General features: G+C 38.4%; 1 protein-coding gene across 1 annotated transcript in view; it reads left to right on the forward strand.

Moving 5' to 3' along the window:
- EXT2 (exostosin glycosyltransferase 2) overlaps positions 1–20,478 on the forward strand; it is a 75,775-nt gene extending 55,297 nt beyond the window's left edge. The window contains exons 10-14 of the mRNA XM_027719588.2: positions 2,479–2,645; positions 9,799–9,942; positions 10,473–10,601; positions 11,789–11,871; positions 17,702–20,478. Coding sequence (XP_027575389.1) covers positions 2,479–2,645; positions 9,799–9,942; positions 10,473–10,601; positions 11,789–11,871; positions 17,702–17,840 — 662 coding nt within the window. The 3' untranslated portion in view covers positions 17,841–20,478. The remainder of the gene's footprint in view (positions 1–2,478; positions 2,646–9,798; positions 9,943–10,472; positions 10,602–11,788; positions 11,872–17,701) is intronic.
- Positions 20,479–21,119: the final 641 nt, after the last annotated feature.

A 21,119-nucleotide genomic window follows, 5' to 3' on the forward strand; every position in this document is an offset into this window, starting at 1 on the left:
TTCCTGTGTAGGTACATGTACATGTTAATCAAATCCACTTTTTGTTCCTTCTTTTAGTAAGCTAAACAAATTGATCTTCATGTTCTACCACAAGGCATTTTGTCAAATAACTTAAATATGGTTCTTTCCTGCACCATTTTCAGTGTTTAAATATGGTTTGAAAAATACAAACAGCAGAATAAAACAGTAGTTTAGCATCTGTCTCAGTCTGTGTACAGTAACGTTTCTTCTTTCTGCCCCCATTTCTTTCTACATATCCATCTACATATGCAAAAATTGCATCAATCCATTTTGCCCCAGCAGTGTGCTGAGAACTAATGTCCACTCTGAGCCTTTAATCCTTTTCAGCAGCTGCTTTTAGGGAAAAAATCACCTTGGTTCTAGTGTTTAAGCGTGTGTCAGTTTGGGTGGCAGTCTGGTTTTTGTTCAAATGCATCTAGTTTACTAAGCAGTTCAGTCATACAGACTTCGCTAAGCTCTGTATGACCTTATTGTCCTCACTATTTTTCATGTCTCCAGGCTTTGTGTCACTTGCAGATTGCACTGGCAATTCATATGTATTTCAGGCCATTGATGAAAATTTCAGTAGTTTAGGGCCCAGTATCAGTTCTTAGAGACTCCACTTACCACAGAGGCATAGAATGGGCTGAGCTTGCAAGGTACCTCTGGAGAAATCCTGTCAAACCCCCCTCACAAGCAGGGCCATCTCAAGCAGGTTGCACAGGACCATCTCCAGAAAGCTTTTGAATATCTTTAAGAGTCAAGACTTTACTACCTCACCAGGCAACCTGTGCCAGTGCTCAATCACTGTCACATCAGAAAAGTGTTTCCTGATGTTCAGAGGGAACCTCTAGTGGTTTTTTGTTCCCATTGTTTGTGGTCCTGTCACTGGGCACCAGTGAAAGGAGTCTGGATCCATCTTATTTACACCTTCCCTTCAGGTATTTGTACATATTGACAAGACCTTCCTTGAGCCTTCTCTTCTCCAGGCTAAACAGCCACAGACCTCTCAGTCTTTCCTCACATAGGGGAGAAGCTCCAGTACCTCCATCACCTTCATAGTTCTTTGCTGAACTCTCTACAGTCTGCTCATGTCTCTCTTGCACTTTGAAGCCCAGAACTGGACACAGTACTCCAGGTATGGCCTCAATATTCCTGAGTAGAGAAGAAGAATCAGCTCCATCAAGGTGTGTCCTTATACACATTTTCATTTGACACAGAGTACAACTTATAAATTCTCTGAGCAGTCCTTTTGTATTTGACTTAATGTATTTTCCCTTATTTTTCTTACCATTGTTATCCCCTCCATTTCACTAGTGTAAGAAACTCAAGTGGTCATCTGTCTGCTGTTTGGAAGGTACTTAGACTCATCTTACAATGCTCTCTTTTCCCTCAAATTTTTGTTGAAATACACGTTTATGTGAAAGCTGGAAGAAACCAACATATCACATTTGTACTTGTTTAGCTATTTGTTTAGCTTTTAATTAAAATACTTTTTGATGAATAGTTGCTTTTGGGATACATCAAACTGTAATAATGACTACTATTAAGCTTTGTGCTAGAAAATGTATATGGTTATGTGCATTCAGAATTAAGATTTAATATTCAGTCTTTAGTTCTATTTCTTTTAGCTTGGTGCTTTATACTTACACCTACAGTTAAAATTTGTAGGAATAAAATAGGATTTTGAAAATTATGGAATATGTGCCAAAGCAGTTAATGTGACACTTAAGGTGCTACATGTTAAACACATAGCAAGAAATGGAAATTAATCCCATCATAGAGTGAATTGGGTCCAGTTTTGTATCTACAGAGGATTTTCTTGCTATTTAAATCCTCATTTGACTTGTGAATTTTAATATTTATGTTATGTAATCCAGTGCTCTATTCTACTTGTAAGGATGCTGTAGGGCACAAGTTAGAATCCATTTGTATTTATTTAGCTTAAAATTATCACTATGACTTAGGACTTTGAAGATGAAAGAAATTACTGAGACACAGAATCTACTCCTTATCTGTCAATAGTGATTAATGTTTTACTGATATAATAAAATTTATTTTTTCAGCATGTGATAGAACTAACATTCTTTTTCAAATTCTTTATGACCCTAGACTTGCAGTCAGTGATTGCTACTTCAAATTATTTTAGTTGCAGTTGAGTGAAGTATCTTTTCTTGCTGTGTGTCCTAAACCAATACGTATTATCTCTGACTCTTTTGTGATTGTTGCAGATTGCTGTTTTGGGCAAGCTATCCCCCATGTAGCTGTCCTTGAAGCTCTCTGTAGAGAGCTACGGAGGTGGCTGAACTTCTGTCTCTCACCTTCATATGCTCACATTTGCCAAACTGAAACAGGTGTAAATTCACCATTAAGAAGGTCTTGTTAGATTTGAAGAAAAAAGAGTAAAGAGGCACAAAGACAGGTGCACAGAAGTAAAGTATTATACTGAATTGTATTTCTTCTCATTTTTCTCTCTAGATTCTCTCTGGCCAAAGATTCGTGTTCCCTTGAAAGTTGTTAGGACTGCAGAAAATAAACTTAGCAACCGCTTCTTCCCCTATGATGAGATTGAAACAGAAGCAGTGTTGGCTATTGATGATGATATCATTATGCTAACCTCAGATGAACTCCAGTTTGGCTATGAGGTAAGAGAATTTCCTGTCTCTTAGGCTGTCCACTTCAACATTGCATGTGTATATAAAGTAGAGGAACCACTGCACAGTCTACTGATTCAGATTGTTGCATCCCTCTTCACCATAACAGTTCAATGCTGACTGAAATGTTTTTACAGATAGTCTTTACTTTATGCAAAAGCCTTCCAGTTAAGAGAAGGTTTTTGGTCACTGGCATAGGAATGCCAAGAGACTCCAGAAAATATTGTATAATTGGTATAGTGGAAGCAGTCTGGAGACTGCTCTTAACAGCTCCAAACAGTTTTCAAACAAATCAGAGGTGCTAGCCAAGTTAGTGTCTTGACAGACAAGTTTCAGAGATTAAGTGTTGGGAACAGAGAAGGCCTCTTGAGGACATGCCGAAGTAAGGTGGAGGTGCAATGAAAAGAGGAACTGAAAAATGTCAAGGAAGGGACACATGGATCATAGGCTTTAAATGGCGAAGCTTCAACAGCTGCTGTGGTAATGAGGGTATGGACAAAAAGAAGGTTTGTCCAAGTCAGTTACCCGTGGCAGCACGAAGAGGTGACATCTTCATAGTCATTTAAGTTGTTTGTTGAAAATACACTTGAAGCAACACTGTTGTCTTCCATTCAAAACTATGTTTCAAATTAGTTTTATCTTCCGTTTTTAATTGAGTGTATGACACAGTCGACAATCTGACATTGCTGTTATGTGTATGTTTAAGACAAACATGCTATATATGTAAATAAATCATAAACATTAGAAAATGTAATACCATATTTTAAGAAAGGTTTGAATTATTTAGTCACATCTGTATATGCAGTATTAAGAGCAAAACAGCACTAGGCTTTGTATGTGAGAGCTAGAACATGAAACTTACTTAAGTGGAGTGAAATTATGAAAACTATTTCTCTAAAGGGGAGAAGCTAACTAAATTGACCCTGATGTTAGCTCAATCAGTTAGGACCTGGTGCTAATAACACCAGGGTTGTGGCTTTAATCCCTGTATGGGCCATTCAATGAGCTAGACTTGATGATCCTTGTGGGTCACTTCCAATTCAGAATATTCTGTGATTCTGTAAATGTGATAGTTGTCTCATTTTTAGCAGTCTTTAGTGGAGTTGTCAATACAAGATGATATTTTTTAAAATATGTTGGAAGTATTTCTTTAACATGTATATGTATGTGGTAAAACATGGCTCTTTCTCCCTCTCCAGTGAAAGAGACTGTTAGCAGCTCTGTAACAAACTTTTGTGCTCCAGAAATGTCTGGTGGTGATGTAGGTATGCTGATGTAATAACAAAGATGTTAAGTAGTGGAGACAGAGGTTTAATCTATCATATGTGTCTCCAGGAAGGAAATACTTCCCTTGCCAGGTTAAGAGTTGCAGGTTAATACATGAAGTGTGAAAGATGGAATGAAGAGAAGACAACTGAAGGAAGGGGTTTTTTTGGCCACATATGCCTTCTCTCTATTTCGTTGTCTACACTGACTGTACTGCAGCAGCAGAGCAATCAAGTGTTGGCAGTTCTGCAAGCTGACTTACTTTTGTCTGTGTCGGTGCTTATAACTACTAGTTTTGAGAGTGATCTGATGGAGTTTAAGATGGCAGATCAATAATGTGCATGTTTTGTAAATCCTGGCTCTCTTTGCAGTTTGGTTTTCATTTTCATCAGGCTGTCTCAAAGTAAATAAAGTGACTAAGTGTAAGTAGTGACTTAGTCACGTAGGTGACTTGGGTAAGTAGTTCCAAATGAATCACTGCTACTGGCAAAGCAGGCTTGAAGGGCTTTGAAGTAGAGATTCAAACTGCAGCTGATTTCCAGCTGTGTCAGCCAGAAGTTGTGAGAAGCAGAACCTTGGTGTTTGTGTGTCTGAACTGTTAATTTTAACACCCTCAATGAAGAGTATCTGTAACATCACATATATTGAGTCTGGTCACTCACACAGTAAAGTGAAAACCAAAATGAGGCAAAGAAAAGTTGACATGAATTCCCCTGTAGTCAGTGTGATTAGATGGCAGCTGGGACTTGCAACTCTTCATTCCCTAGGATGAAGTCCAACAGGCCTAGCTGTTGGAGTGTGCTGGCTAATTTATTGGCCTTTTGTGGACGATGTGCCTTGGTTGCAGGGACTGTCTGAGTAATAGTCCTTATATTCAGTTTGTGAATGTAACTGTTTGGACATGAGATTGTTTAGTCTGGCAGACTGAAAACTATTGCTTTTGCAGTTTTTTGCATTTTATATAAGTCCTATTCCTTTTTGACTCTGTGAATTCAGCTTACTACACAGTAATGTCAATGGAAAATAAAACTGCCTTATTGAGCAGATAGTTCAGACAAACCTATGAGTGGTCTGAATCCTTATATTTTGAATTTGGCTTCCCCCCCTGTAAAATAAATGAATGGAAATGTCTTTGAATACAGAAGCATAGGGGATTATTTTATAAATACACAATTTTCCTTGTATAGGGGGTAGGTGATGTAATTCCTACTCTCTGGCACAGAAATCAGGGGCTGAAGATTGATCTTTTCTGGCCCTGAGTGTCTGTGACTTGCTTGACAGGCCTGAGCTGGCTCCCAGATGTTTAAATTGTCCTCAGCCTGTGATAATTTATTTATCTGTTTATGTGTGTAACCAGAAAAGTATCTCTCAAGCTCTTGACTCATTTGCAGGGGAATCCAGAGGGAACAGTAGCAGCATATAATGTTACTAGAAAGTTTTCTTTTAAAAGTAGGTCTGCTTCTGCTTTGGTCATATGAAGGGCTGGAAACGTGACATTCAGTAATTTTCTTTTCTCCTCCTGACATCCTTGAGACTTTACATTTAAACATGTGGCAAAACCCCCTCTGTCACAGACTTGTCTGAATGTATAGAGCAAGCCTAAAAAAAAATTCAGAAAACTTTGATCTCTGTACACTTTCAGCCATAAAAAATTATAGTAACACTCAAAGTGTCAGACATTTTTTACTTGTTAAAAGTGAACTATTATGGTACAGTGATTTATGACCTCGCATAAATCTATTGGAGCAAGCAGAAAAATAGTCCTTGTGTGCTGCTGTATTAAGGTAGCAGAAGAATACTCTTGACATTCTGACTTTGAAAAAAGTATTTCTGTTAAGTTACATGATAAAATCACAGTCATGACTTGGGACACTGGAAAAAAACCTGTTAGAACTAGTCAATGTTTTTCCCACTTACCAATCTGTGTTGTTCAGAGGGAGTATCAGAGAGATCCAGGAAATGGAGCAAGTATTTAGACTATCATAATCTTAAAAAAATTAAAACATATCATAATCTTAAAAAAATTAAAGCAGAACCATTGGCCACCTCTGAAGTGTTTGATGTTTGAGCGAGAGACTGAAAGTAAGCACTGTAGTGTTCCCACCTCTGCATCTCAGCTGGCTTTGAGGCAGATGACTTAGCATTTCTATCATCCTGAAAAATGGGGATAACAGGTTCCAAATATGAAGTTCATGAAGATTTCTTATCACATACTTATGCAGCACTTTGTCCTTTCAAAGATAAAGTGTTTTTATTACAGCAATAATAGCAATAATCTAAATGGGGATTACTGCTCTGAGTCCATGTTTTTTGTTCATAAAATGTACTGTTTGGTGCATTGCTAAGTTTGCATTTTTTCTGTTGAAAACTGGTCTTCTGTTAGTAGATTATCTTATTCTGTCTCAGAACTGGTTTTCAGTGCTTCATGTCTGGCATTCCTTTAAAAAAATCTACTCTCTGTTGAATTGCATTTTCACTAGGCTGAAATTGTCATAAAGTTTGAATGCCTTCTTCAGAAAAGTTCTTTCATGCCCATTTTGACAATTGAAAGTTTAGTTTTCAGCATTCCTTTATGAGGAATACTGTAACTCTTCTTAGCAAAAGAATTATCCGCTGCTGGCCTCATTCAAAGCTCTTCTTCAAACTGATGATGTTTTACGAATTGTGTGCACATGAAGCATCGCTTATCTTTTAATGGACTCTGTCTTTACATTTTGCTTTGTTTTTTTTTCAGTAATAGCACAAGCCATTCCTTTGAGGACTGGGGGAGAATTAAGAGTGGATGGGGCTCTGGGAGACAGAAGGAGTACTGATAGGTTGGGGTTTCTTTCATTTATAGAGGATAGTCTGTTTCATTCTTAAAATGTTGCCATGATAGCTTTAGAAATGCTGATTATTTTTCTGTTCATTAAATTGCTGAAGTTGCATGTGACTTAATAAAGTCTATTAAATTTAATGCATAAATGTTTGAGAATATTTTGTAAAAGGAAATACTTGTCTGTCCTTCTGGCTATGTGGAGAATGAGCTGTTCTGATGACACAGCAAAATAGCACAGAATAGTTGAGGCTGTGAGGCAGAAATAGCTCTGGAGAGTTGAGACTGGAGGGTGTTTTAGCTGTGCTGTTAATGTCACTTGGGGAACTTGACTTGGAAACAAAATTACTATCATTTTCTCCTGGTTTTTCTTACAAGACTTTAGTGAAACTACTAAGACAGAACTTCTGTTTGACATTTCATCTGGGAGATGCTTCGTCCAAAAATATTTATCTTCAGGGTTGACTAGCGGAGTCTTTGGAATGACTTGTCTGCAAAGAAGCATACCTCCTCTTCACTTGGCAATATGTTTTCCCTTGGATGTGTCCCTTACCAGTATTAAATCAGGCCATCCGTCTTAGTCTGAGAAAGCTAATAAGTTTGCTGGCTAAAATGGAATGTATTCCTAACAGACTAATAAATTATAGGCAGCCATCAAACAAGAAAATGGACTGAAGTACAAAATAGAGAGTAGTATAAGAATAATTACCACTATTTTTATTCTGAAAGCTTCCTTATAAGCAGTAGCTGTTTATATTAATTTTGGCACAAAACATATGTATGGATTTGGGCAAAGAGCTGGATGGAGGTACTGGGAGCCTTTCCAGAAATTACCATTGAATGAGCTAGTGAAGCCAAACTTTTCCACTGACTTTGAAAGCATTACTTTTGAAAGGATTCTTTGTTTTAAAACACCTAAGTTATTTTTTAGATGCATCGAACTGACAATTTTCAGAGGCCAGAATCAGAGTAGGGTTGAGATTCAGAGTGATACAAGAAATCTGTATGAGTAATGTGCATTATAATTGGCTTTTATTTTATGTCATTTGGACTCCTGAAGATGACACTAAGGACAAAAACTAGAAGGGATATGAATCTAGGGTTCTGTGTTGAGAAGGCACTGAAGCCCCTTTGGAAGCAGTAGCTAACTTCAATCTCTCTTTCAGCTGCCATGTCCTCTATAAGAATTTTTAGCCCAGTACAGTGCAGATCTGTGGTGTTCCGTCAAATCCTCTGTTGAGCCTCAGTAGCTTATGTGGTGGTGCCTTCCAACATCTTAATATTCAGGTTTAAAATTAAATCATTAATTTTTTGAGTTCTAGAGAGTGAGGAATAAAATTTTGAGTGCCATACATTTAGTTTTGTGCTATTTATTAATAGTTTTTACATCGTGTCAAAATAGATATCTCAAGCCCTCTCTGGCTTGCCTGCCAAAAGTCTGTATTGTTTTAATTAGCTGATGGCACCAACTTGTAAGTGTCCTATGAATTCTCTTTCTTCAGTTCCAAATTATCTCTGCTTTCGAGAACCCTCTGTGTTGGAGCATTGTCATATCTAAATACTATCCCAGTACTTGTGCCCTAGAACTGTCTAGAAAGATTGATTTCTGGATAAAATTCAAGTCAAGGAGTCAGAAGATCTGGTTCCTATTCTTGTTTCCTGTATGATTTTTGGCAGGTTTCCTCATCTGGACATTTGAAATAATAACTGCTCTCATCATGGGATTCTGAAGCTGTATTAACTGACAGCAATAAAATGTGTTGAGATGTATAGATGAAAAGGTATATGGTAATGCAAAATCGTGGAAGTGTAGATGCAGAAGTAGTAACTTAAAACTGATTGTTTTATCATATTTACTTTGACAAAATACTTGCATAGAGTCCTTATAGTCCAGGCCTCCCAACTGGAATGCACTGACACATAAAAAGTGCCCAAAGTGAACTGCTAATGAGGTGAGGTTTGCAGGATGGTGGAATTCCAGAAAACACTTTCTTTACTGTGCATCCAAGTGTAGGGTTCCCTTGCCTTTTGTACAGAGAAAAGAGGTTGGCTAGTGGGATTATTGAGATGCTTTGTTCTTCTTGTTGATCTTGCATACACAATAAAATTTGTGTATCTGCTTGTTTACACCCTACCAAACTAAACCAGAAACTCTTGTAACCTAACTGTATGTAGGAGAGTCAGGACTCATACTCTTCCGATAAACCTGGCAGTTATTTGTATTAAGCAGATTTTGAATAATAAGTCTGCAAATAATGCAGATAAATACTAACTTCATTATTGATCAGCAAAAATAAATACTGTATTTAGCAAGCAAATAGCATTCGGATCCCTACAAATAATTATAATCCTTTCTCCCTTTTCTCCTAATGCAAAAATTATCCACTATTTAATGTGGCCAGCAGTGTGGAGAACTGAGGTTGCATTAATGATGCCCTTCTCCTTGTTCTTGTCTACTGTATTTGATCCTGTAGTCAGCTATAAAATAATGTATGGAGTGACAAGGATGGTATCTTGATTGTATCCAGCTGTCTGGAACAAGTCGAGGGCAAAGAGGCCTTCCATGTAGCAGTAGTTCCAGCCAAGCACCCACTAAAGAATACCAGAAATATTAAAATATAAGCCTTTTTTAAGCCGGTTCCTGTCAAAGGAAGCAGGTTGGTTAGATCCAAAGCCAGCTGTGAAAGTAGTTAGTTGTAGCCATATCTGCTGAAGTTAACATCAAAAGTTTCATTTTAATCATGCTTGGTTTTAGTTAGGGCTAAAATCTTTCTGAATAGTCATTTGTATTTCTCTGTAACAATTATTTTAGTATTGCATTAGTGGCCTTTTGCTCTGGGACATGGCTTCTTTGAGTTGTAGGGTCCTTCCACAGCAAGCTTGTGCTTTTTTGTACTTCTTCCAGGCAACTTTTTATTCCAAGAATTTGGACTTAGAAGAATTTAACTGATCTTTGCACCACTGTAACTCTGCCCTTCCAAAGCAGATGTGTTGCATTCACACATTTGCATTTGCTTTCTGTGCAGGCCTGGTTAGTAGCGTGTCATATATTTTTCTCTTCAGGTTTGGCGTGAGTTCCCTGACAGGTTGGTTGGATATCCAGGTCGCCTGCATCTTTGGGACCATGAAATGAACAAATGGAAATATGAATCAGAATGGACCAATGAAGTCTCAATGGTGCTCACTGGGGCAGCCTTTTATCATAAGGTAATATACAACTTGTACTATACTAATGTACAATGTGAACCTTTAAAAAAGAGTTGTATGTGTGTCTGCCATTGTTCCATGAGTTTTATGTGGTGCTATGATTATGTTTTTTTACAACAGTCAGAGAACTGATTGCAGACTTTTCCTAAACCTCGTTCAGTTGCTGTGAAAACAACTTATTTGTCCCTGTATAAATAAGCATTATTTACCTTCATAAACTTACAGAACTCTTGCCAGTTTGCATGATCTGAAAGTAAATAGCAAATTTTGCAGTGAATGTAGCTTTGTAGCTAGCAGTTTAAGAAAAGAAAACTAATAATAAAGCAATTTGTGTGCTGGTCAGGAAAGGAATAATTATGCAATTCAGCACCCAAAATTTATTTTCTATCTGCTGAAGTAGTCCTTGGCTGAAGGCAGTATCACAGCAGTATCACTTAGCTGCCTGCTGTTCTGTGACTGAAATATTTAGTCTTGCAGTTACTGTATCTTTATTTAAAATTGCCTTCTTTCTCTCTCCCTCTATCATGCAGTATTTCAACTATCTTTACACCTATAAAATGCCTGGAGACATCAAGAACTGGGTGGATGCTCATATGAATTGTGAAGATATTGCCATGAATTTTCTAGTAGCAAATGTCACTGGCAAATCAGTCATTAAGGTGGGACTTTTCTGCTGTTTAGCTTTACAGAATTTAAAAATGTGATGTACAGTACTTACATAAATTTATTTTGTGTGCCTCAATATAATCTTCCTTTTTCTCTCATTTTCCCCCAGTATGATGTCTTGTTCTGCTTCCATGGTAGAAAAGCCCTTTTAGTAAAACTTTTATGCTAACTGGGAACAGAGAATTGTTTTTTACCAGTTGTTTCTGAAGGTGGTTATTTTAGCCATCTAGATGAGGGATGAAAAAGATAATTTAAATGACAGCTGTACATACGTGTGTATGTCTGTACATGCCCACATACATATATTTTAACTATTTGAGAGCGCTAGAGCAAAGAAATTGCCAACTGTCCACAGCTCTCTCTATTGTGGCCTGACAACAGCTGATTTATAGGAATGTTAATTGCAAGAACGTTAATTGCAGGATCAGCTTTAAATGAACTTTTTATCCTCAATTAATTTCCTGACATGTTTCGACACGTTTTCAGGTCTAGACATTCACTCTGTACATTTATTTCAAAGTGTGTCAACCTGGAATGAGATTTAGAGGCCACCAGGCGTTACTTCAATTAGCAGGGTCCATTTTCCCATCTGTCCATCATCATTTATGGGGACTGGTGGCTGCATTTCTTAGAAAAGTCTTTAGAAGATAAAGTGTATGTTTTTGCTAGAAAAGTTTTTGAGCTGTATGAGGGCACAGCAGAGTAATTTGGCACCTCTGAGTGATTCGGAGAGTCTTGCAGAGTTTGCCAGGCAGCTATTAACTGGAGTGAGCAAAAGAGCGTCTGTTGGATTAACGTTACGGTGAAGTATGGGAAGCTATATTTCATCGCTGTTATGGCTGCAAGAACAAATGGTGTTTATACAGGGACCTTGGCAGTGAGAAAACAGTCATTAAACAGGAATTAAGGAGCTTGTCATCGCCACTTCTTTTCGGTTACAGAAGGAAAAAACCCTCCAAGCCGTTTTTATTGGGCCCCTGTGAATTTTGCAGTCAGCTGGGCCAGATGGAGCTGAATGGAGGAATGGAGTGGCTTTTTTTTTTTATATGCCCCCCCCTCCTTTTTGAAACAGCTCAGCTTACACTGCAGGCATGTTCAGAGGTATTGCACTGCTCTCTGTGCAAGGAGATTAATGTCCCTTCTGTTGATATTTGATAATATCTGGCATGCCTTCCTCCAGGTGACCCCACGAAAGAAGTTCAAATGTCCAGAATGCACGGCAATTGATGGGTTATCTCTGGACCAGACACACATGGTGGAAAGGTGAGTGACCACTCTCTTTCTCTGATTGCCTTGTTCTGATCCCTAAAGTCTTATCCTGTGTCTCATTAAATTAGGATCAAAAATGCTCACTGACTGTTTTTCTGTAAATTACTAATTTTGAAATAACGTTGCATGGATTGTATTAGCATAAATCATTCCTACAATCAGTGATGTGTCACTGAAAAGTGGATTACTACAAAAAGTGACTTTAAAAGGGCACACTTTTTAGCAGCTTTTCTGTAAAACTTCTAGGGTACATAGATGAAATTCAGGGGTTTGGCAGTACTTTCAGTAATATCACATCGCTGTTTACTGTGGAATATCAACTTACTAAGTATGATTTTTTTTTAACCAGACAGTTGCTAGCTTACCAAAGAGCAGCAATATAATTTGAAGTGATATTTGTACATTGTCTTTTCTCCAAGGATTGTGAAGCGCATTGCTTCCACTAATGAAGGGCGTTTGCCTGCACAATTATATGTCACAGTTTTTAACAATGGCAACGCTATTATATTTTTGTTAGAATTTAATTTTTAAATGAGGTACACATTGGGAAGGGCAGTGACTTTAGACTGAAATATTGAAAGTTTGTAAGTATGAGGTTTGCAATCCCTGCTTTACAGCAAAAGGGCTTCCCAAACTTAACCAAGACACAAAACTTCTCTCCGCATTGCCTTCTGAATGTGTAAAATAAGAGATAGTTTCTTCGCTTTTGCAAAGCTGTTCAACACCTAAGTTTGAAATGGGCTATCTGACAATAAATGTGCATACTAGTTATTAAGTGGCATTAATATGAGATCTAGGACTGACTAAAGCATTTCACTTTAGGTTTCTTGGGCTTTTGCATCTCTCCTGCAAACTTGGGGGAAAATATTTGCAGCCATAGAACTGATGGGGTAGATAAGCAGGGGCATAATACCAGAAGAGGCCACCCAAAGAAACAGATGGTTGGACTCGGTGATCTTAAAGGTCTCTTCCAACCTTGATGATTTTATGATTCTAAGAGGTGACAAAAAACAAAATCTGACCTGCATTTAAAATAGACCATTTCAGATTTGTAGCAAGAGGCATAAAATGGTTATCTTACTAGTTATCATATTAACAGTGAGCTTTTTTCTGTCCTTCTCTGCAGAACTCAGCAAGTGTAAAGTGTTATATGGGTTTTAATAAGGCTGGATTAAAACAAGAAGTATACAAGTCAGAAGTAAAACATACCCCATTAAGATCATAAAAATTACTCTGCAGAAAAATACTTAAGGAAGGGGCTAGAAGTTTTGTAAATCTTAAATATTAGCTGAAGGGGAAGCACAAGAGCATGCCCTGTGTCTGGCAATTCTGCACTGGCTTACAAGATGGACTACCTGAAGCCAGTTAAGCTTTCCTATGATCCTACAAGTAGCATTACAACAACACATAGGAATTTTGGTCATGAACTAGGTTCTCATTAAGGTAAACACTATAAAAACAGAAGATGAAAAAGTGCTTTTTGCTCTGAAGTGCATTATGATGCAGAGTAAAGGTCACATTTCCATGTCTATAGCAGTTCTTGTACCCTCAGAGTAAAGTGTCATTGACAGTTTATTGAGAACATGTTTAAACTGTTGCTTTGCTTCTCTGTAGTTTCCAAAAGTAGAGAATACTGTGCCATGAGAAATGTTAGGTTGACTGCAAATCCACATGTTTTTATTTGCCCAGCCAAAGAAATACATGCTGAGAAAGAGTCTGAGTGCAGGAGGATATCTGGAGAGAAACACAGTTTGGGTATATTCAGTCTTCATTTTGAAAATCCTTGATATCATACTGAAACTGCTTATTCTCTACCTTCAATATAAGGGAGTTATTGAAAATCTGAAAGAGGTTTTTTTTTTCTAATCTTCTAAGCTAGAAGTGGATAATAAATGATGATAACTCCTAGAGCAAATTTTCCTTAATTAGTAGTGAGTAAGACTCTTGTGTATATATATATATATACACACACTAGCTATATTCAGGGTCAGGAGAGAAGGGAATCCTTGTCATATTTTAAAAGAATAACTTCATACTGATAACTTCACGGTGTTGGGTATCAAGAACAATATCTGAGGTATCAAGCAAACAGCCATTATCAGCCTCACTTGCAGCTTCCCAAAGTGCCTGACTCCTTGTGTTTTAGCATTCAGAAATAGCAAGCAGGTAGTCTGAGCTAATTACTTGCCCAGATATCCAGGGGTCAACCTACTGTTTGTGAAATGAACTGTTTGTGAAACAAACAGTTTATCAGGGTTGTCATGTACATGCACAACATTTAGCATGAGGTTTCTGATTCAGAAATAGCAGAGAGATGCCCAATAACTGCCTGATGGTTTTGTAAGTGGAAAAGGTTTGAGAAGTCAAACACAAAGTTTGTGGAGATCTGGCCAGGAAAGACATGTAACTAACCAGTTCTGTTGGGCCTTTTGACACATTCAGTAGAGACAAAGGAAAGATGGTACAGTTGAACTCTATTCTCTTATTAAGAGATATTTTTTTTTTAGCAATACAGTGAAACATGGGAAAGCCAACACTGCTATTCTTCCTGCTGTGTAATTTATCTCAGATAAATAAAAGACTTTAGTCCCCAAGGTTATCAAACTCCATCATTAAAATACATTAATTGAAGAAAGCTTTGAACCAAGAATCCCCTTCTTGGCCTAGGTTAACTTTTACATCAGGTCACAAAATAAACTGTAGGAAGATCTCATAATCCCTGTATTTACAGGTATTATTTAAGTAGCAATGAGATTTCTACCTTCAGCATCTTTGCATTGTGGCTCTCAAAAATGGAGAACTCTGTAAAATGCAGTCTGGAAGGCAACTGCCTGTGCAGTAAATACAGCAAAGGGCTGAGCTGCTTCTGCAGCAACATTAACAGCAATGTTTTATTTAGGACATATAAATGTTTGTTATAGTCAAAATAGGAAGCCATTCCTTTAAGAGGCAAACTAACCAGGTAACAGTTGGCCAAAGGCTGCAGGTACAGAGTTACCCTGCCAAAAAGTTATTGGGATTATAACAGTGAGGAAACTGATTATGAGACACCTGAACAAACACCAAGTTCATCCAGTCGTCCAGGAGCAGTAAGGCTCTCAATTTCTGAGTTCACATAATCTTATTTTCTTGTTGAGCTGAGCACAACTGCATGGTGTCAGCAGAGCAGGGAAAAACAAAAAGAATAATTCTTGGAAGTGAACATGCCTCTGTTAGTATGAATTTGCAAAACTATTGACAGAGCCAAGAAAAACACCTTCCCTCCATATTAAGATGACACATTACATTCACTTTGCTACCTAGCTTTCAACATTTAATGTTCTTGATATCCTTTCTGGTTTATATTTTCCAAAAGTGGCAAAGGCTTCAGAATTCAAGTGATGTAGTTCAGTGCAGGAGATGAAATTTTTGGAAAGAGGTGACTTTCTTTCAAACACATTTTGTGACTTGTGCATGACATTTCTTTCCTTGAAAATATCCTGTTTCTGATCTTTGAATTTGACGTTGATTTCCTGAGGACTAACTTTTCTGTTTCAGCCAGAGTGTTTAGAACATACTAATTTTTCCATTTTTCATTTTTTTCCATTTCTTTATCAATGAAATGGTTTCTTGGTCGTTAAAGATACTGTACTGCTATGCTTGAATGGATTTGCCATGAGAACAAGTTTGGCTGTAGAAGGATTCCATCTTGATATTTTCTAAAACCTCATCCTTGATTTGGGAGTATAACCTCTGGAAGGAAGAGGTCAATTTTGTCTCTGCTATCCATTTAGTTTTGTCTTTTGCTCTGAGGGTGCTGCTTAGTTCCGGTTGTGACAATGGCTGGTCTGATGTGGACACCTGCCTACCAGGCAACAGGCTGAGATAACTAATTCATTTCACACCGGCCACCAAGCAGCTGTTACATTACAATGTCTTTCAGTCATTACTGGCAAAGGCAGGATTTGAACCAGTAGACTAGAAGTATTCTTGTATTCCAGAAACCAGTGAGGGCCAGCAGCTGTGCAAACTTCTCACATGCACATCTCCCAGTGCATCTACCTCCTTGCCTGTGAAGTTTGTGGGTTTTCTGCCATGAGACGTCTCCAATACACACATCATGGATTAGTTAGCCACATGTCTCAGAAGTAACAGATGATTTGAAAGTCTAACCTTACCTAAAAATCAGATTTGTTTAAGGTATCTGGTGTTGGGCATCTCCTGGAGGCAACAGAAACTGCTTAATGTTTCTGGAGAAAACAGTTCCTGCTCTCCATGTTACTGTAACCTCTCAGTGCCCAGAGCCCAAATCTCTCTCAACTGTTCTCCTTGTTATTGCGGACATTGAACCTGGGTCTTCACTTCAGTCCTTACTGATGGCTCCTTTGCTCTTTCAGGTCTGTGCTAACCTGGAGCAAACAGTGCTTATGACAGGTGTAGAGGTTACTTCCTACTGTACAGAGTTTCCTCTTACACTCTGAATTCCTTTTCTTTTGTTTCTTTTGTTTCTGGTCCCAATGATTTGAATCTGAAGGTAGGAAGGTATGAGATAGGAAGAGGTATGAGAGGATGGGAAGGTAGCAGAAAGTGAAGCATCTACATTTACCTGTATATTCAAGTATCATCCCATATGAAGTAGTTTTTGGACACTTTTCTCAGGCCAGAAAATGGCCTCAAGTATAACCATTATAGCTTGAAACAGCTATGTAGACTGAGAAATTAATTTTGAAAACCAGTTTTGCTGTCCCATCTACTTCAAAAGAGTGTTTGGGGCTGTGGTGAGCAGTCCCCATCACAAAACTGTCACACTCAGTTGCTGTGATTGACCAGGTCTGATGAGGAAAATTATCCTGGAGCCACAGTGACCCCCTAACCCTCTGAAGGGGTCGAGAGAGGGTGCAGTGGTTGGAGAGCAAGAGACCTGCCCTGGGAGCACCTGCAGCATGTCAGTCTCTGTAGCTGAGTCAAAATACTCATTTCTTTTTTGTTTTCACTTTTGAATGGCAAAAGAAATGTGACCTGTTTTCTTGTAGCTATCTCGGTTATGTGTGGGGAACTGTTGTCATGATTCTTAGTATCTGAAGTTCTTAAAAGCTGGTTTATATAGTAGGCAGCTCATGTTAGAGGAGCACTAGCTGGGGTGAGATGAACCAAGTTTTCTCTGCCTTGCTTCCACAGGTACTGTGCCTTTCAGTGAAAGAGTTAAAGGAACAATGTAAGGTTAAACATCTGTTTGATTGTTTTTTGAAGCACATGGCTGTTCCCTTCCACATTACTGACACCTGAGATTATTAAGACTGAGCTTCACCTTTAAGTTACAGTACAATCAACTCTGCCTATTCTCTGAGGCGTGTTTATTTTGTGGGAAAAGATGGAGCTTCTGAAGAAGCCTGAAAAAAACCAGGCTTAAATTTTTTTTTTAAGACCTCAGTTTTCACAAAGCCTTGGTTTTTGCAAAACCTTTGTTAGAAACCAAATAGACCCAACAGTGGCCCTTTAAGAGACATGTTGGCAGTTAATCTGTTCTGGTTTACAGCATGTACATTGCTTTAAGAATGACTGGAATTCTAGGGGGAGGGAGAAGGGAAGCTTTGACCTCCAAGTGCACATGTGCTGCTGCCAGCATCCCCTTGCTTGTCTCTGTGATTAAATGGATAAATCAAAAACCACCAGCTTCTTTTCAGTTCTCTCTGCAGTGAGGCTCTCTTTTTATTTATTAGTAGCCAGCATGGATTAAATACTTCCAAGCGCAAGAGGGAAGGTTTCTACCAGTTATTTTGGTGTGGGATCTGGTAGCCAGCCCAGTTGTTGGGGTTCTTAATTATATTGCTTTCCCTTTCACCAGATCTGAATGCATCAATAAGTTTGCCTCTGTCTTTGGGACCATGCCTCTAAAAGTGGTGGAGCACCGTGCTGACCCTGTCCTGTACAAAGATGACTTTCCTGAAAAGCTGAAGAGCTTTCCCAATATCGGCAGCTTGTAGAGGCAGCTGTGAGACAAACCTGAGTGATGAATATGACAGCTGAAAAGGTGCTATAAGGAATATAAGGCCCCGAAGAGAAGAATCGCTAGAAAGTGGGAAGGGAAATGGGAATTAATGTTGTATTCTGGTATGTTGTCTTTCCCTTACTTTGCACAAAGGTATAATGGAAAGCTGAACAACTGCTCTCTGTTGCTCACAGAGGATTGAGTCTATTCATGGGTTCTCTCAAAAATGTCAGACACACACTTTTGTCCAAAGGAGGATACGCACCTGGAAGAATAAAACAGAATCTTGCTCTCTATGGTCTCACTGGCATGATTCACCTCTTCTATCAAATGTGTTGCAGCTCTCTGGCTAGTAAGCATCCATTCATTCAAAGCAACTGTCTACAATGCAGAGCTGCTCTCTTTTGGGAGGAGCTTATTGCCTGTGGGCTGGTGGGCCTCTGCCTTTTTAGCTTTAACTGTTGGCTTGAGTAACTGTGTAACAAACATTTTCTTTTGCATTGTGAGACCGATGTTTATTTTTTTACAACATCACCAGCAAAATTTTTTCTGTGGTCATATGGATTAAAGGGCAAAACATTCTGTGTTAATTAAATTATTTTTATGGACATTGAGACACACAGTAGGTGGGAGGACAGTCTCCTTCAAAGCAGAGACCTGCAGGACATAACTGCAATTGCTGCGCCTCCTGCGTGAATCTCAGGTTTTCTGCTGCATCCATGCAAGACACTGACTCTTTGTCAAACTAGTTGTATTATAAAAAAAAGGTGTATCTTTAGTCTTCTTAATTTTCATTATCAGGTTACATTTTTACATTTTAGCCACCCATAGGGATGAAGTATGAAGTAAGTTTTTCACATCTGAATCCTCTTCAGCAAGCAGTGTGTTGTACTGATTTGTAAAACACCTAAATTTACAGAAATTCCCAGTTACATCTTCAATGTGCAGGTATATAGGTATGTATGAGACACTATTAATGCACACTTACAAACTCCTGTAAATTAGTTTTGTTGGAAAAACTGTTGTGTCTTTACTTGTAATTTAAAGAACCTATTGCCACAGGCTGCCACTGAAACGCAGCTTAGGAAGGCTTTTGGAGAAGATTTACATTTCTTAGGAGCATTTGAATTGTTTCTCAATACCGAAGTTAACCTGAATGTGAAAATTAAATGCAACAAAATTATAAAGTTGCCTGGACTGCTACTCTTGCCCTTGGATATTAAAGAGGATCCCAAGTTTGGCTGAGAAAGAAATCTCTTTTCTACCTCCACTGATATAATGTTTGTTACTAGATAAGGGTGATTTCACTGTCTTTTGAAACCTCCATTGCTGCTGGTTACAGACACATCCTACTGGATGGGCTGTTTTTCTGTTACACTGCAAGCAACCTTATTCCTTAGATTTGCCAAACCCCAAACAATAGGACAAGTGTTAGACATCACGGTTCACCCCCTCTCTTAAGCTGGATACGCAGCAATGACAGAAACCAAATGAAAGTCAGGCTAGAAACAGGAAACATCTGCTCCTATTTGTCTCACCCCCACTAAGACTTATCTTATTGCCCAATGCAGTGGATGTGCTGTGAATGAAAATCATATTGGAACAATAGCTCTGAGGGGATGCTTCACTTCATAACCTCCCTGGGATGTGCCTGTAAACTGTATTGTCTGACTCTCTGGGAACGTTTAATTACTAGTAAATGTTTTTCGCTGCAGTCTTTGTTTCATTCCTGAGTTGCTATGGGAGAGAGTATTGGGGAGCTCAGAGGGATAGCTGTTGCAGTGACAACTGCTGTCTGCACAGTGGGTATTACAAGATAGAGGAAGGTTTGTTGCTCATTATTTTTCCTTTGCAGCCTCTCAGGTTCATTCACATGAACTTTCTTACTGAATCTACCTATTGATTTATGTCCTGGGGCTTGAGTATCATGAGATATCAGCATATTTCCCTTGAGAAGTTTATTTTAAAAGAGTAGCTGTGACAATGCAGTAGTCAGTTTTGGCTGTCCTATTGGGGCTGATCTCAGCTTGGCAGGCCTTAGCAGTTTAACTGAGTTATAACATCTTCCTTACAGAGTTGTGAAGCTGCTGTGATTTCTTGAGTCTTTCTCAGTAAGCCAGTAAAAAGTTTATGTTTTGCACAGTCTTAAAAGACACAGAGGATTTGAAATAGATGGTTCAATATTTTTAGATGTGGACAGCCAAACCAGCCCTGCTAAACTGATCTATAGTCTTAGGTCAATAAAAAGGCACCAGGTCCTTGTGTCTGCATCCAAAAGCATCTGAGCGGTTTCCCCTTGCACAAAATGTCCAGTGACCCCTAACAATCATGTTTTGTCCTTTGGCCTTTTATAGGGCTAGATCATTTGCATGGCAATTCATCTCTATTTTGTGCCAGGGAGAAAATTGGGTAATTGACTGTAAAAAAAAAAAAAAGTAGAATTACCTACTTCACCTCTGCATTTATGATTGTGATGTTCTTGATGGAAAATCTGTAAAGGTAAGATGTACCTGTATGTCCGATTTGGAATGGGTTTGTTGTCAATCTTTAAATTAAGATAATTTTTAACTTTTCATTGTATATATGATATCAAAAAAGCTTAATAATTGTCTATTAAAAAGTAAATCCAAGGAGTGTTTGTTGTATTTCACTTCTGGAGTGGCACAAGGAAACATGAATTTAGAAGGAACAATTGCAGCGACAGGCTGTTTTACTGCATAAATTTGTGTTAAACTTGAATATCCACAATGCACTTTGTCAAGATCTGTCAATATTTTATCTTTCACGTAACTGGAGTATGATGGTTGTCTCTGAAGCAGAAGTTTGCTCTGCATGAATTCATCCCAGTCACCTTTTTTGGGAGAGTAGATGTTACCCTAATTTTCTGCTGAGATCTGGCAATATCATTTACCTTGGAGAAACAGGGAACAGATCCTTTCTTTTTTTGCAAAGAGATACAGCAGATGTTAAAGAATTGTGCTTTTGAAAAGAGAGTTTTGGCTGGCTCTTTGAGATTGGGGAATCCAGTGCGGTGGCAGCTCTTTGTTTCCAGAAGCCTGCAGCACTGTCCCTGTGGAGCATGCTGGAAAAGGACAGTGTGTGCATGGCACACCTTGCTACTTGAGCATAGCAAGGGGGAGATGTGCTGCAGTACTTCCCTGCCACTCATGGTAAGTCCTAAGGATACATTTTTAGCATTACCAACTCTCCCTACAATGCATTGAATCTTTCCTTCCTCACAGCTTCACTATCTTATTAGAGGATGTGTCAATTC

Source organism: Pipra filicauda, unplaced genomic scaffold, assembly GCF_003945595.2.
Source record: "Pipra filicauda isolate LSUMZ 115617 unplaced genomic scaffold, ASM394559v2 scaffold32_size4067784_pilon, whole genome shotgun sequence".
Classification (NCBI taxonomy): Eukaryota; Metazoa; Chordata; class Aves; order Passeriformes; family Pipridae; genus Pipra; species Pipra filicauda.